Source organism: Trichomycterus rosablanca, chromosome 6, assembly GCF_030014385.1.
Source record: "Trichomycterus rosablanca isolate fTriRos1 chromosome 6, fTriRos1.hap1, whole genome shotgun sequence".
In the NCBI taxonomy this organism is placed as follows: Eukaryota; Metazoa; Chordata; class Actinopteri; order Siluriformes; family Trichomycteridae; genus Trichomycterus; species Trichomycterus rosablanca.
The window spans coordinates 25,016,882-25,034,691 of record NC_085993.1 but is presented as its reverse complement, the minus strand read 5'-3'; the positions used below and the strand labels follow the sequence as shown (position 1 = coordinate 25,034,691).

At 37.5% G+C, this 17,810-nt stretch overlaps 1 protein-coding gene across 1 annotated transcript; it reads left to right on the top strand.

The window, feature by feature from the left end:
- The first annotated feature begins 1,075 nt into the window (after positions 1 to 1,075).
- Positions 1,076 to 17,754, top strand: ctsz (cathepsin Z). Its single transcript, XM_062997580.1, has 6 exons — positions 1,076 to 1,207; positions 3,398 to 3,561; positions 3,796 to 3,975; positions 7,836 to 7,986; positions 14,726 to 14,891; positions 16,710 to 17,754. Exons 1-6 carry the CDS (start codon positions 1,089 to 1,091, stop codon positions 16,833 to 16,835), a joined length of 906 nt encoding a protein of 301 aa, XP_062853650.1. The 5' UTR covers positions 1,076 to 1,088; the 3' UTR covers positions 16,836 to 17,754.
- The last annotated feature ends 56 nt before the right edge of the window (positions 17,755 to 17,810 follow it).

Here is a 17,810-nt window from a genome sequence, read left to right as displayed (position 1 = left end):
CATACCTTTTTAGCCTGCTTTCACCCTGTTCTTCAGTGGTCAGGACCCCCACAGGACCACTACAGAGCAGGTATTATTTGGGTGGTGGATCTTTCTCAGCACTGCATTGACAATGACATGGTGGTGGTGTGTTAGTGTGTGTTGTGCTGGTATGAGTGGATCAGACACAGCAGCGCTGATGGAGTTTTTTTTTCTATTGCTGCTGTTTGTGTTGGTCATCTTCTAGACCTTTATCAGTGGTCACAGGACGCTGCCCATGGGGTGCTGTTGGCTGGATATTTTTAGTTGGTGGACTATTCTCAGTCCAGCACTGACAGTGAGGTGTTTAAAAACTCCATCAACATTGCTGTGTCTGATCCACTCATACCAGCACAACACACCACCACCATGTCAGTGTCACTGCAGTGCTGACAATTATCCACCACCCAAATAATACCTGCTCTGTGGTGGTCCTGGGAGAGTCCTGACTATTGAAAAACAGCATGAAAGAAGGCTAACAAAGCATGCAGAGAAAGAGATGGACTACAGTCAGTAATTGTAGAACTACAAAGTGCTTCTATATGATAAGTGGAGCTGATAAAATAGACAGTGAGTGTAGAAACAAGGAGGTGGTTTAATGTTATGGCTGATCAGTGTATATATAAATGTATATTTTGTCTGATCCTTACATGTTAGATATGACGTGATATCAGTTTCGGTAGCTATAAAATAGCTGTTGCATTATAAATGACCAGGATGTTCATACAGCTGATCTGGTTTGGATCTGGTTCGTATTTTGACTAATGATCCATTCGCGTTTGTGGATATGGAACACACGCGCTCCTGTTCTGCTTTGGCTTGGCTTTGCAGGTCCGCATGCAGAAGTGAAAGATGTCTACCTGATTTGAAATGACTCTGTCGGAACCGGACCGTAGTCAGCTGCTATGAGGGCGGTGGACTGAAGGTAAAACTGGGATTTTTTTTTAATTCAATGATTGGGCAATACATAACGTGACATTTCCCTTTAAGAAGGCCATGCCCCTCATGTTATTTAAAAGCTGCCGCCTACATTAGAAACTCACTGATCATATGACTGCAGGAACTGCAACATGGCTCTACTGCTGTTTCTTTCGCTGCTGACTCTCGGCGATGTTTTTGCCGGACGTTATTTTAATCACGATGAGCCGTGCTTCAAACCTCTAAAGCAAAGAAGTCAACTGGGAGTCAAGTAAGAAATACAGTCCATATTTTACGATACGCAGCGGAAAATGCCTTCATTATTAAAATCTAAAGTTCAAGTAAAATTACAGTTCAAGCCGGTTTTACATAAATGTTTTTGATAACAGTAGTTGAATCGACGTTAACGTTTAAATACAAATAATAAAAGATAGAAGAAAATTGGTTTACTGATTTATCGATTGGACTTTCCTTGTTGTCTCAAGTTTTGTTGCTGGTGAAACTGGCTTTTTTTGTTTATTTTTGTATTAGCAAGTAATATATTTAACTGAAATTGGGACTTTACGTGTTAGTACTGTGTTATACACAGGTTTTGTCACTGTTTAGACGCGAAGTTTGTTAATTTCTTCAGCCGTCCGTCATTAGTGTAATAACGAAGGATCTAGTAGTGAGGAAATACGACACGGACTGTCAAATGGCAGAATAAAGGAACTGAAAAGATCTTAAAATATAACTATTTGTAACTTCAAACAAAGAACTGTCCAGACTGTACTCTTCTCTGTTGTTCTTTTTGAATCTAAAAAGCGTGACCGCAAGAAACTCTGTTGCTGGCAAAACACTTTAGAGAGTACTTTGGCTAGCAAAGAAAACAAAAAAATGGATTCTCGACCGAAACTAACCTGTTACTCAAAGCCTAAATAACCAAACTGAAAGCTCTCATATTTTAAACAAAGTAAAAAAACAACTCCCAATCGGAAAAGACAATCATGCTTGGAAGATTTGAAGGTAAAAGAGAAAGAGGACAGCCAGCAACAAAATCGATGGACACAATTAGAGGAACAATGAACAAGCAGTTGAGAAGCTCAAAGACCCAAATAGAAAATGTTCTGGAGATTGCCAGAAGTCAGAATTACTGGAATAATAACCACTAATTATTTCATTGCATAATAGTCTCAATGACACAGATGTTTAAAAGTATTTCTGTTTAATTTACAGCAGTAAATCATTCTCTGAGTTAGAAGGGTAATCAGAAATGGCGCTTGCTCAGTGGTTTAGTCACATGTCATCACTGCTCACTCTGCACTCTCACTACCGCTTGTTTTTCTGAATGAGATCAGGGCCTTCCCCAAACTGTTCCCACAAAGTTCGAAGCATCCAGTTGTCTAAAATGGCTTGGTAAGAGTTCCTTTTACTGGAACTAAGGGGCCTAGGCCAACTCCTAAAAATCAACTTGGGTGACTATTATGCACTATGTGCCTCAGCACTCTGCGACCCTGCTCTGTAACCTCACATGGTCTGCCACTTTGTTGCAGTGGTTCCTAAAGGCTTCCACTTTCAATAATATGACTCACAGTTGTTTGTAAGTTGGCCAAAGTTTCTCCACAGCGATGTAAAAGACATCACACTTTATTAAAAACGTTTTATTGCATGCTTTTTATTCAAGAGAAAACTACAAAGCAAAAACTAATAGTATAGTAATAGTATAGTAGAGGTAAACTTAGATTTTTGGCTTTTCATTGGCTGCGTCTAAAATAGCATACTTCCATACTGAACAGTACACGAAAGCAGTATGCGAGAGTGGTTAGCATGTCCGAATACGTAGTATTCATTAAACAGTACGCGAAAAGTACACGAATGACCTACTGCCTGGGCAGCCATTTTTGAGTATGCAAACGATGCACACTTGTGGTCTGCTAATCTATCCCATAATTCAGCTGGAGCTGCAAAGGTGTTCGTAGCGAAGAAGTAAGATGGCTGAAAGCGGAGTAAGACAAACATTAAAAATGTTATGACAACCCTGAATAATGTTATGAGTAGCTTTGTGAAGAACGACAGCGTGCATACTGCGCTCTTGCGTACTAAAAGAGCTTACTGCTTTACTGGCCGAGCAGTGTATACTTCCTCAAATCTAGTACGTACTGTTTAAGTATGTGATTCCAGACGCAGCCATTGTTTATCTATTGAACCTTGCTCAGATTTATTGGCTTCGATTTTGGCCCCAGTAAAAAGTGCCTTTACAAACTCTTATAAAATGAAATAAAAAATGTGCATATTTACAGTCACATTGTGTTGATGGTTTTAAGACTTTTGCAGTTTGCTCATCTCAATGTATTGTATGTTGTAAAAGCTTTTTAAAGACCTTTGGACAGCCTGAGGATAAATAATCAGCATTTTTGTATGTAAAAACCTTTGATAACAGTTCACTGTGTATTTACTGTCCTAACTGAGTATATTTTCTCAGAACAGTTCCACGTCCTCATGAATATTTAGATATAATGTCACTGCCCAAAGCTTGGGACTGGAGAAATGTCAATGGTACCAACTTTGTCAGTACTACACGCAATCAGCACATCCCTCAGTACTGTGGATCCTGTTGGGCTCACGGTAGCACCAGTGCGATGGCAGGTAAATTTATGGGGTTTTTTTCTTGTGCATAACTCCACAATGTTGCAAGAATAATTTCAAAACAATATTTACTTGTTTTATTTTTATGTGTTTATTTAGGGAATTTTTAAAATTATTTTTATAATACTTAGTCAACACCTGACCTTACAGAAAAAACATGCTTGGCATGAACAAGAAAATAAAAAGACAGAACTACTTCCTTGATTTGTCATGGAATGTGTCTTACTATTTCAGATCGGATTAACATCAAGCGAAAGGGAGCATGGCCATCTGCTTATTTGTCAGTCCAGAATGTTATTGACTGTGGACAGGCTGGATCATGCCATGGAGGTGATCATTCTGGTGTATGGCAGTATGCCAGCCAACATGGTATCCCTGATGAAACTTGCAACAACTACCAGGCCAAGGACCAGAGTAAGACACTGATGATAAATTTTATTTAAAAAGTGCTAGATGAGTCTAGTGCTGGACAATAATTCGATATCGATATACAGTGTATCACAAAAGTGAGTACACCCCTCACATTTCTGCAAATATTTTATTATATCTTTTCATGGGACAACACTATAGAAATAAAACTTGGATATAACTTATAGTCAGTGTACAACTTGTATAGCAGTGTAGATTTACTGTCTTCTGAAAATAACTCAACACACAGCCATTAATGTCTAAATGGCTGGCAACATAAGTGAGTACACCCCACAGTGAACATGTCCAAATTGTGCCCAAAGTGTCAATATTTTGTGTGACCACCATTATTATCCAGCACTGCCTTAACCCTCCTGGGCATGGAATTCACCAGAGCTGCACAGGTTGCTACTGGAATCCTCTTCCACTCCTCCATGATGACATCACGGAGCTGGTGGATGTTAGACAGCTTGAACTCCTCCACCTTCCACTTGAGGATGCTCCACAGGTGCTCAATTGGGTTTAGTCCATCACCTTTACCTTCAGCTTCCTCAGCAAGGCAGTTGTCATCTTGGAGGTTGTGTTTGGGGTCGTTATCCTGTTGGAAAAGTTTTCGAAGGGAGGGGATCATGCTCTGTTTCAGAATGTCACAGTACATGTTGGAATTCATGTTTCCCTCAATGAACTGCAGCTCCCCAGTGCCAGCAACACTCATGCAGCCCAAGACCATGATGCTACCAACACCATGCTTGACTGTAGGCAAGATACAGTTGTCTTGGTACTTCTCACCAGGGCGCCGCCACACATGCTGGACACCATCTGAGCCAAACAAGTTTATCTTGGTCACTTCAGACCACAGGGCATTCCAGTAATCCATGTTCTTGGACTGCTTGTCTTCAGCAAACTGTTTGCGGGCTTTCTTGTGCGTCAGCTTCCTTCTGGGATGACGACCATGCAGACCGAGTTGATGCAGTGTGCGGCGTATGGTCTGAGCACTGACAGGCTGACCTCCCACGTCTTCAACCTCTGCAGCAATGCTGGCAGCACTCATGTGTCTATTTTTTAAAGCCAACCTCTGGATATGACGCCGAACACGTGGACTTAACTTCTTTGGTCGACCCTGGCGAAGCCTGTTCCGAGTGGAACCTGTCCTGGAAAACCGCTGTATGACCTTGGCCACCTTGCTGTAGCTCAGTTTCAGGGTGTTAGCAATCTTCTTATAGCCCAGGCCATCTTTGTGGAGAGCAACAATTCTATTTCTCACATCCTCAGAGAGTTCTTTGCCATGAGGTGCCATGTTGAATATCCAGTGGCCAGTATGAGAGAATTGTACCCAAAACACCAAATTTAACAGCCCTGCTCCCCATTTACACCTGGGACCTTGACACATGACACCAGGGAGGGACAACGACACATTTGGGCACAATTTGGACATGTTCACTGTGGGGTGTACTCACTTATGTTGCCAGCTATTTAGACATTAATGGCTGTGTGTTGAGTTATTTTCAGAAGACAGTAAATCTACACTGCTATACAAGCTGTACACTGACTACTCTAAGTTATATCCAAGTTTCATGTCTATAGTGTTGTCCCATGAAAAGATATAATGAAATATTAGCAGAAATGTGAGAGGTGTACTCACTTTTGTGATACACTGTATATCGCGATAGAAAATGTTTCAATAATGGTGATATGATTTTTTCTGTATTCTTTAAGCACAACATCTGCTGCAGCAAATTCTGCAGCAACTCTTAAGCACTTTTTATATTCTTTATCCTGGTTGAGCACTTTTGTTCGAAAATGTTTACATACAAATAATAATCAGTCCATGTTGTGGATTAAGGTTAGTTAAGACCAGAGGTGGAAAGTAACGAATTACATTTACTCGCGTCACTGTAATTGAGTGTACTTTTTAGTTTTTTGTGTACTTATACTTTTTAAAGTAGATTTCACAGCCTGTAATTTTACTTTTACTTCAGTATGTTTTGTATTAAGAATTGTAATTCGCTATATTTTAAATAAGATCCGTTACTGAGTAAAATAATAAACGCTAAAGAAATCGCGTCTGGGAAACTGCTGCAGTGAATTCTGCGACGGGGAGACGGATCTTTTGTCTCAGTTCCTTTTAAAGAGCCGTATATATACATACAGCGCGAATCGATTCCTTTATTTCAGTTTAAAGGGCCGTTCAATAGATTCAAATAATTCTACGACACATCACTAGTGGTTATACAGTTTAAAAAAGTTTTATGGGACTAAAAGGACACATTACACATCCCTAAATGTTTTAAATGTTGTATCAACATGTTTCTTCTATTATATTTGAATTAAAAACAACTAAGTCAAAATAAGTAACGTTTACTCTGAGTACATTTTAAATGAGTTACCTTTTACTTGAGTAGATTTTTAGACTAGTAACTTTACTCGTACTTAAGTAAAAATTCATTAAAGTAATAGTACTTTTACTTGAGTACAATATTTTAGTACTCTTTCCACCTCTGGTTAAGACATATGTTAATATATTGTATTATATATTGTCAAGGCTTATGTTTATTTGAGAATGATGTCGTGTTTTTGTCTGTATACAAATGCTGAATACAAGTAAAAGGTGAAAGCTAATTTATTTGTATTATTATTATTATTATTATTATTATTATTATTTCTAAAATATTATGTAGTTGTAAAGGGTGAGATTTCATAGAATTTGCAAATAAATTTTTCAGAGGTTCGCAGGTACAGCCTTTCAATGTTGGTGTTCCTGGCAGTTTTTCTGACATTTGTATTAATCATATCGATATCGGAATTGTATCGTATCAACCGAAATTAGGAGTTATATCGTGATATAAATTTTAGCCATATCGTCCAGCCCTAGATGAGTCCAATTTATAAAACAATTGAACACTTACATACATATCAAGTGTTTTTTTAGACTGAGCATTGTCTTAAAGCAAATGCATAGAATCCAGAATCCAGAATCCAAAACCCCATAATAAGCAAGCCCAGGGTGACATTGGTAGCGAAAACTCCCTTAACATAAAGCAAGAAATCGTCTGAGAAACCAGACTTAACAGGTACTTACCCACCTTGGCTGACTTAGTGGATAGTTGGATGAATTTAAGGATTAAGGAGTAATAAATTAGGAATAAGGAGGATGTATTCAAATTAGAAATGAGCAAGTACATAAATAGATAAAAAATTGGCACATAAAAAGCAGAATGAATTTAAGAATCATTCTTTAGTTTAGTCTGTAAAAAAATTCATTCCTGAACATTTGATTGCAGTCACTACAGATGCAGTCACGCATGTCTCTATTGACAGCACACACAGTGTATAGTTTGAGTGAAAAATCAAGGATCACAGCTGTGAAACTGCTAACATTACTTAGGTCCTGGGGTCACAACATGTTCCTAACTACAATGAGACAGCACATTCATATCCAGAAGTTGCAACCAATTTAAGTGCCGACAGTTTGCCAAAAATGGTTTCTTGAAAATGGTTTACTTGTGCTTTAAATGGCAATGTATTCTGTTGTCAAAAGACACCAAAAGTACTTTTTACTAACAAACACCAGAGGTGGCCACAAAGAAAAGGAACTTATCACTACTGAAAAAGAATGGTGATGGATCACTTGCCGTGTGTTCTCCAGTCTCATTAAGCATTGTAGGCCTATTGATTACGTATTAACTCAGGGTACTAAACGAAGAGCCGCCAACAATTGTGGCACACAGATTTAAGAATAATATGTATAATTACAAGATTTGAGGGGTACAATATTTGTGGAGGGGACTGTTCCCTTTTAATGTATGTCAACGTACACTATGTCCGATTTGGTTAAAAATAACTTTCTTGTGTAAATTTCGTTTCAGAATGCAAGCCTTTTAATGAGTGTGGTACTTGCACTACATTTGGCCAGTGTAACATTGTAAAGAACTACACTCTTTGGAAGGTTGGAGATTACGGCTCCGTCAGTGGACTGGAAAAGATGAAGGCTGAGATTTTTGCTGGTGGACCCATAAGGTACCTAAAGAAAATAAGTATGACATGTCTCGCTTTGAACCATCTAGCAGCTCTATTTAAAATATTACAATATTTTAAAGTCCTTGTTATATTAAAGGTACAGGGTCTTAAAAATGTCTTAAAGTTGCTCTTTTGTCAAATCAAGAAGTCCAGTCTTAACAATTTACCAAAATATGTAGGGTGTGCACTACAGACTGTTACTAACTAAAATCTAGCAAAAGAAGCATTCAAAACAAAAGCAGATATTTAATCATTTTTAAATCCAGGCTTTCTCTCAAAAATAAATATGGGAACTACTGCTTTTAATGCATAATTTTTGAGCTAGAAATGCATTTGATCTAGTACTATAGAAGTAGACATAGTATGTTTGCAAATACATGTGCCTACAACTTGCATCTCCTTTTGTTATCCCACAAGGGGAAATTTACATTGTTACAGCAACAAGAGGAGAAACAGACTAAGCACACATAAGTATTAAAATAAACTATAAAATATAAAGGAAAAAATGTAAGATTTATATAAAATTACAAATGTTTACAAACATTGCACAGACAATTACTGATTTTATCAGCAGATATTGCACAGGTGATGAGGTAGAAATCTGTTCGTCTGTTTACGGCCAAATAACTGCAAATGTACTCTCTGTACTTTTGTTTTACTTTCCCAATAACTTAGATACTTCATTCTGCAAGTAATTAGATTCATTTTAATTGTTTTAGTGTGTGTTAGTGGTGTGTTTGAGTGAGTGGTTTGACTTTTTGTGTTGGTGGTATGTTGGTGCAGTGACTCAGAACCATTTGGATGAGGTTAGTGGTGTCTCTTGCTTTTTGCTAAACTCTTCCTGGTTATAATGGTAAGATTGTAGTTCACTCTGTTTTAAATGTTTCCAAAATTTAATTGTATGTTTATAGTAAATAGAAATCTGCATAATTCTGTTTGTGTACTTTTAAGATGATTTTGCAGAACTTTACATGCAGGGTGTCTAACCAATTACACAACAGGGACAAACATTTATTAGAGATGTGTGTTAGAGAACCCCATACTTCCCTGTCATACAGAGCAATTGGTTCAGTTATTGATTCAAGGATTTTGAGCCAAATTTAAACTGGAATTTCTATATATAAATGTTTTATGGCATAGAAATTTATATCAATTTAATATCACACTATCTTCATTTCTACTTGGTCAATTGACATAAAACAAAAACTGGATTTATTCGTTTTTATTCAGCACTTTTGAACCAGATTGATAGCAATGTTCAGTACAACTTGGTTTTTGTGATGTCTTGAACCGGTCACATGGTTTGATCACGCCGGCATGATCGGCGAGTTAGTGAGAATCTTTTGGTTAGTAAGAATTATGTTGTTCTTGATTAATTGGTTTCCATGTGTGTTTATGGTGTCAGGTTGTGTTCCTGTCTCCATAGACAAGCACATTTTCCTGGACCTGAAATGTCTCTCTCAACTAAACTACTCTTTAGAGTAGTGTTGTGTAAACTCTGAAGGTGGAATGTAAATTAAATAAATCTTTTCATGACATAGGTATAGCTTTATTGATTTTTAGCTATATGTGGTATTTGCCCATTTTAGAGTGTTTATTACAGTGTGTAGAGTGTACAGAGCCTTTGGCTTACTGAACTTAGTCTTTAAAAGCATAATATAATTTCTTTGTTTGTCTCTCTTTGTCCTCTCTTTGTCACTGCTACCCAAGTACACCCCAGTCATTACGGGTATGAAACCCACAACAAAGACTGTAAAGATCTGGTTGGAAGGTGCTGACTCCACTCTCCAGCATTAGTTTCAGCACACAGACTGGAGTGTGTTTGTTGCCCAGGCCTCCTCAAACTCTCAGACTGAAAATAATATGTACACCAACTCTGTCCTGGACCATATTAACATGTGGGTGAATACAGTGACTACACACAAAAAATATTTTTTCTCACTCAGAAATCCTGGATGAACATAGAGGTTCACTTCCTGCTCAGGGCCAGATATGCAGCCTTCAGGCCTGGACACAGGGCGTCCTACAGCCCCGCTAGGGCTGATCTGAGAAAGGAAATCGTACATCTGTAATCTGTCCCTGGCCCCAGGATTGGTTCCCAGCAGTTTTAAAACTGTCCTACCCCATCACCCCAAAGTGCTTTGAGAGACTGATTCTCTCACACTTCCAGTTTACCTGCTACACTGGACCGACTTCAGTTTGTCTACTCTGCAACAGGTCAACAGAGGACACCATCTCCACTGCTCTCCACTCTGCCTTGACCCACTTAGAAAGCCACAACTTATCAAGACTGATCTTCAAACTTAGCCCGCTTGGCATAACCACATTCCTTTGCAATTGGACAATGGACTTTCTGACCAACGTACACCAACGTCTGTTGGGCTAGACAACCTTACCTCTTCCACCATCCTGAGCAATGGCAAACAACGTACTCCCTGTTCTCCGATGATTGTGTTCCTTTTTATAACTCAAACACCATAATCAAGTTCTCAGATGATACCACAGTGGTAGGTCTGATCAGAGATGATGATGAGCCTGCCTACAGAGAGGAGATTCTTCACGTAAGCACCAAGTTGTCATTGGCATGCCACGTAGCTAACACAGAAGACCAAGGAGATCATCATGTTCTTTAGACTAAGAACCATGCACAAAACCCTATCCACACCAATGGAGATTCTGTAGAGTGCTTCCAGCTTTAGGTTTGGCATCCACATTTCCAGTGATCTTAGCTGGACCCTTATCACCTCACTTAGATCCCACGATACTGGTGGACTTCTGCTGTACCATTGAGCGCATATTTACAAACTGCATCTTGGTATGATATTCTGTATTAGACTAGAAAACACTTCAGTAGGTAGAAAAAACTGGTGCCCAATAACCCACCATCAAGAACATTTATCATAAATGCTGTCTGGGCAAGTTAAGAAGCATCTTTAAGGATGCCTTCCTTCCTAACTACGGACTTTTCAACCTTCTTCCATTCGACAGGTGTTACAGAAGCCTCTGCTCCCACACTAGCAGACTAAGGAGGATCTTTTTATCTAAAGCTGTAATGCTACTAAGCACTTAACCCCCACAGCATTATTGCAATCATTAACTGCACTGTTACAGTACTCTAATATAGGGGTTTTCAACCTTTTTGGACATGTGCCCCCTTCCGTGTGCTGACCTTGAACTTACGCCAACCCCCTCCCCCACATTAACCCTTGCCCAGAAACCTTTGTGAAGGCTTTTGACAAGCTAAAATGATATAATTAATGTTGTGCATATCATACATACGATGCAATTTTAAATATTTACTTCAAAAAGATAATACAATCCTGCTTTATTTAGTGCGACGGCTGAGTCTGTTTCTGTGAGCACTTCATAGAAATTTGTGGTTTAATATCAGTTACAGCTAGTCGTAAATTGTAAGCGGTACTTGCTTTTGCTGTAGGTGATTGCAGAAAATTTTGCTTTACACAGCCAAGTAGAGGCAAAAGGCAAAAGTACATCAGTTGCTAGGTTCGCCAATTCAGGATACTCTGCTTTGACTGACAGCCAAAACTCTTGATGTAGATGGCTCATCAGCATAGATGGTATCTGAATGAATGGCCTTGCTAGTGGAGTCCTAGGCTGAAACAACGCAGTCATTGTTTTTGTCACCCCCTTCAACCGATTTATCTTCAATGTTAGCCCTATTTTTAAGTTTTGCTAGCCACTGGTCTTTTATTCAGACTGAGCTGGATAATATTAGACATGCGAGTGTGCATGGTCAGTGAGACTAATGAAATATGCCTCCAGTAGGTAAAAAATGCATTGCTTAAGTTTTAGAAGTAAAAAAAATCTTGTATTGTCATGCCCCACTGGACAGGTACTCCCGCACCCCCAGGTTGAAAACCTCAGCTCTAATTTACATGTATTGCACCATTCACATTTTTGCTCAGACTAAATCACCAACACTGTTTATCTAATATTAATTAGTGTACATATAATTTACTATACACATGCTGTTCACACTTACTCCACCAACTGTACATGCTGTTTATATTGTACATTTAATCGTACATTGAACCCTCTATTTTTCTGTTACTTTTCTGTACATACTCACTAGGGGTGGCTGATGTAATATTGTTCACAGTAATATTGATATATTTTTTAATTCAATATAGTGATATTGTAAGGAAGCTTGTGACTCTTGCTAAAGCACGTACAGTGGTGTTCAAAAAAATAGCAGTCCAACACCATTAACCTGATAAATCACTGTTTTTAGTAGAAGTGATATCTCTGCATAGCAAAAAATTTACTTGAAAGTGTAGTAGAGTAATGAAAACAAAACAAACCCAACAATTAGAACATGCATGCCGCTCATTATGAGTAATCAAAGCATTGATTGAAAGGGGGTTGTTCAAAATAATAGCAGTGAGGAGTTCAATTGGTGAAGTCATTAATTATGCAGAAGAACGGGTGTCAATTTTGGCCCTTATTTAAGGTAGGAGGGTGGCAAATGTTGCACAGGTTGGTCATAGCGCATTTCCTTCTGAAATACTGGGTAAAATGGGTTGTTCCAGGCATTGTTCTGATGAACAGTGTACTTTGATTAAAAAGTTGATTGTAAAGGGAAAAAACATACAGAAAAGTGCAGCAAACTATAGGCTGCTCAGCTAAAATGATCTCAAATGCCTTGAAGTGACAACCAAAACCTGAGAGATGCAGAAGGAAGCGTGGAACTACTGTTCAAAAGGATCGAAGAATAGCCAGAATGGCAAAGGTTCAGCCAATGATCACCTCCAGAAAGATCAAGGAACATCTGAAGTTACCAGTGAGTACAGAAGATGATTAAGTGAAGCCAATTTACCAGCAAGAACTCCTTGCAAAGTCCCGTTGTTAAGAAACAGACGTGTCCTGAATGGGTTAACATTTGCCAAGGAACACATTGACTGGTCCAAAGATAAATGGCTTAACATTTTGTGGACTCGTGAAAGCAAAATTGTTCTTTTTGGGTCTAGTGGCCGTAGACAGTATGTCAGACAACCCCTGAGCACTGAATTCAAGCCCAAGTTCACTGTGAAGACAGTAAAGCATGGTGGTACAAAATGATGATATGGGGATGTTTTTTATACCATGGTGTTATGCCCATTTATCTCATACGAGGGATCATGGATCAGTTTAAATATATCAGAACACTTGAGGAGATCATGTTGCCCCATGTCGAAGAAGAAATGTCCTTAAAATGGGTGTTTCAACATGACAATGACCCAAAACATCTTGATTACAGACAAACAAGATTGAGGTAATAGTGGCCAGCCCAATCCCCTGACTTCAATCCCATAGAGAACTTGTCTTCTGACATCTGAAACATGTTTTTTTTTAGGCAAAACCCAAAAATGCAGAAGAACTGTGGAACGTAGTCTGATCATCCTGGACTGGAATACCTGTTCAGAGGTGCCAGAAGTTGGTCGACTCCATGCAACACAGATCTTAGAAACAATTGTTATATTAAATATTAGTTCAGTAATTTAAAGTACAGTGAAACCTCAAACATTTTTTCATGTTATAGATAATTTGTATAGATAAAAAATGCTGGCACTGCTATTTTTTTGAACAACCTAATATTCATTTTTCTTAATTTTCTGTAAAGGATGAACGCAAACTGGCTAAATTTTAATAATGTTTTGATTTAGAATTGAAAGTGTAGTATTTTCAATGCATTTGCATTTATGGAAATAAAAGTTATTATAATGATTTTGTGCTTTATTCGGTTTTTTGAAATCACTGCTATTTTTTTGAACACTACTGTAACTGTAAAAAAATGGCCAACAACACAGAGTAGTACCAGAGATAGCATTTAAAGATGAGTTCGTTTTTAAAAACGGGAGCTACATCAGTAGTGTGGAAGTTTTTCAGATACAGAATTCAAACAAACTGTAATTTGCAAACTGTGCAACAATACTGTGACCACAAAAGGAGGCAACACATCAGGTTTATTTCACAACCTAAAGCAAAAGCACCCATGTGAGTATGAGGAGTGTTAGTCATTGCATGTATGTGAGAATGATGTGAGGCCAAAGAGTTAATGAACATGTTAACAAACAAGCCAAACCAAATGTTGTAACTCGGGCCATCATAGCTGGAGCATTCGCAAGTGGCGCTCTGTTTAACACAAAAGGCAGGGGGTGGAATAAAATTGATGAGGCGGTCTCATTTTGGTCATCTAAGGACAATGAAGGATTTAAGCGGCTTGTTAAGAAGCTGGATCCAAGGTATAACATTTTCATTTGGTCTTATTGTTTAGCATGGAATATTGTATTTAATTTAAAGATTTGAGAGAGTGAGAGACGGATTATATATCTTTAGTTTTATATACAGTATATCTCTTTAGTCACTGTATCCCAAAATATCACAATATTATTTAAAGGCCATATCGCCCACCCCAAAATACTTACAATATTGCACTGTAAAGCAACTCCCCACTGTCTACAACTGTAAATAAGGTAGCATAACGTACTTATGCTGTAGCTCTTTCCGTAGTACTGTAGTATTTATCTAAAACTATTAATTCTGTATTTTTTTTCATAAACTACTGTATTTCACTACTGGTTAGATTCTAACTGCATTTCATTGACTCTAACCATAATCTGCAAATTCAAATCTAATCTTTTCTCACACCCCTCAATATTAACCTAAAGCAGCCACTGAAGATTAAAAAATTGCTCATTACTTGTTCAAGAAATATAAAACGTTTTCCTTTTGTTTGTAGCTGTGGAATTATGGCTACTGATAAGCTGGATGCTTACACCGGTGGTGTGTATTCAGAGTATGTGGAGGATCCATATATCAATCACATTGTGTCTGTTGCTGGTTGGGGCATTGATGACAGTGGAGTGGAGTACTGGATTGTCCGCAACTCCTGGGGAGAGCCATGGGTAAGTGTGGCATATGTATAAAGTTAAAATAACTTTTATTATGTGCTTGTTTGCACTTAATTTGTAGCTTTGAATATAGCTAAACAAAAAAGTTTTGTTTGAAAGAATTATGTGGATGGTTTTTTTTGTAGAAATAGTTATTATTTCACAATTAAGGATTAGTACAATATACTGCACATATCTACTGTGAATGTAAGCAATATCTACAAGGTACTAGCATAGCTACTATATGCAATTAGTAAGCCAATAAAAAAATATTTAGAGCTCACTGGTTTGTTTGCCCACAATGTAAAATTATAGTATCAATTATTTTAACTTTTTAATAAATGCATTGCTTTGAACAGAACAAATTTTTTAAAAAAACTTTGTAAAAATGATTTTTATTACAGAGTGACAACGTCGGCATTTGGCTTGGTCAATGGGGCAATACTCCAATTTTCTCAAATTTGTTTGTACAACAACTAAATTACTCATTAAAGTTTAGCAAATAGTAAATAACAGTTTTGGCCATTCAGAGAATTTTAGTTTACTGTCACAGCCACCACAGCTGTTTTAGATGCTGTTCAAAGGGGTGTATTGTTTTTCCTCATTGTAAATATAATGACTGATAGGCCCACAAGATGAGTTCAAAGAAGGGAACAATGGGTTTTAAGTCATCTTTGTTTATGCACTGAAGCTGGCACGTTCCCTGAGTTTTTCCAGCAATGTAAATGACTCATGAAAGAATAAAGTTACGTTAAAACCAAGCACACCATTGTTTTTCTTGTGAAATTCTCAATAAGTTTGATGTGTCACATGACTCTCTTCCCATTGAAAAAACTAAAGTTGGATCCAAAATGGCCGACTTCAAAATGGCCGCCATGGTCACCACCCATCTTGAAAAGTTTTCCCCCTCCCATATACTAATGTGCCACAAACAGGAAGTTAATATCACCAACCATTCCCATTTTATTTAGGTGTATCCATATAAATGGCCCACCCTGTACATTAAAAATCAATCTTTGGGTATTTCATAGCAAAATCTGAATCAACAAACAGCTTTTTTTAGTGAAATCTTTACCTGTACTAACAAAGTTGTTTTATATTTAAGCACAACTGAATAAAAAGGCTCACGTTAGGCCACACTTTCTATATAAAGCAATAATCTGTAGTGATTATTTAGGTTAAAAGGGTTTGGAGTTAAAAAAAAATATATATGATAATACAAAATAAACTAGGTAGCTTCCATCTACCAACTGTAATTAGTGGCAGCAGTAACTAAGAGTTACACAGTTATTATTACTAGGGCTAAATTTTACAGTGCAATACTTCAGCGGCTACACTGCATGTAAATTAGTCATGGTTTGTAATTCTGGCACAAGCTCCTTCTATAGGTGAAGTAGCTTTTGTAAGATTAAATGTTGGTTAAGCAATTTTAATGAAGCTAAAATGTGATGGTAAATATTCTCTTCAAACATACGGCAGGCTTTTGCTAGCCAATTTTGCATATACTGTACACTTATTGTAGCTATTGGGACCTTGTCTTTCAGATTTTAGCATCTTTGTAATTGAGACGGTTCAGGCTTCATTATACCTTTATGTTTGTCTCTGCAATTGTCTGGACATCATGCACAGGTCTTATAAGCTTTTAGTGCTAGCGAATTTACACATCTAATTGGAGGTGTCTTTGCAGCCAGTGTGACAGTGCACATGGCAAAGGAATTTCATTAGGAAAAACCGGCAAATTAGGAATAGAGAGGGATTATTTGTAGACTGTTAAACAGTTATCAGGAAGTGCACTATTTTAGGTAACCAAAAAATATTTACCTTTCTGTACAGGGGGAGAAAGGCTGGCTGAGAATAGTGACCAGCACATATAAAGGTGGCAGTGGAAGCCACTATAACCTGGCACTTGAGGAGGACTGCATGTATGGGGACCCAGTACTGCCCGAGGGTTACATGTAACAATCCACTGCAACCAGTGTCAAACCACGATTCTGTCACAGTGACTGGCCAAGATAATTAATCAAATTGAAAAGATTTTTAAAAATTCTATTTTGCATATTTATAATCAATGTGTTTTTATGATTATTGTGTATACAATCATTCAAAAGATCCAGTTATCTTTGATACTTGATGTGACTGGTTCTGCATATTTGGTTTTTAAAATCTAGGTTTTAAAAAAATTACAGTCAATAAAGTGTTTACATACAGGAGGTAAAACAATGTATTAGAATCTTTTTAACTTTACATTTTTAGTGGTTTCACTGACAAACCTAATTGTATTTTGTGACTGTAAAACAATAAAAAATAGAATGTGACGCTGGCTACACATTTATAAAAAGTTGGGAAAGAGGCAAAATAAGGCTATGGTTATACAAGTAACACTGTTCTGAAAGGTTCCACAACAGTTTAACTGGTAACAGGCAAGGTCATCAAGAACATCCACCAAAGGTTATGCAGGGAAGGGTAGGTCGTGGTTTATGATTTGTGCCAAACTTTGTGAAAGAATTGTGGTCAGACATTGGAAAAAGATGGGCATCGGATTCTACATGCCAGAGATGGAAAAAAAAAAAATCCAGACTCTTAACAATGAAAACTGCAAAAACAGCAGGATGACAGCATGGGTGTCATCCTTACAAAACTGTAACAATTTATATCTTTGATTCACAAACGATTAAAAAGTATAATTAAAAGAAATGATGTGACCCAGTGGTAAACATGCCTCTGTCCCTTATCTTTTTTAGTGTGTTGCAGGCATCAATTTCAGAATTTGTTCATAGTTAACTAATAGAATCAAGTTCGTCATTGAAAACACTAAAAATCTTTTCTTTTGGAAATTGTTAAATAATGGTTCAAGTGAATAAATAAATGACAGATTTCAGTTTTATTGCATTTTTAGAAACTTTTACCTTTTCTGGAAATGGGGTTTGTATATGC

What these genes read in the sequence shown, in the direction of transcription:
- ctsz (XM_062997580.1), top strand. Translation starts at nt 1,089, where the DNA reads ATGGCTCTACTGCTGTTTCTTTCGCTGCTGACTCTCGGCGATGTTTTT. An exon ending in CTACCAGGCCAAGGACCAGA is followed by an intron (nt 3,976 to 7,835) that starts GTAAGACACTGA and finishes ATTTCGTTTCAG; the next exon opens with AATGCAAGCCTTTTAATGAG. An exon ending in TTTGCTGGTGGACCCATAAG is followed by an intron (nt 7,987 to 14,725) that starts GTACCTAAAGAA and finishes TTTTGTTTGTAG; the next exon opens with CTGTGGAATTATGGCTACTG.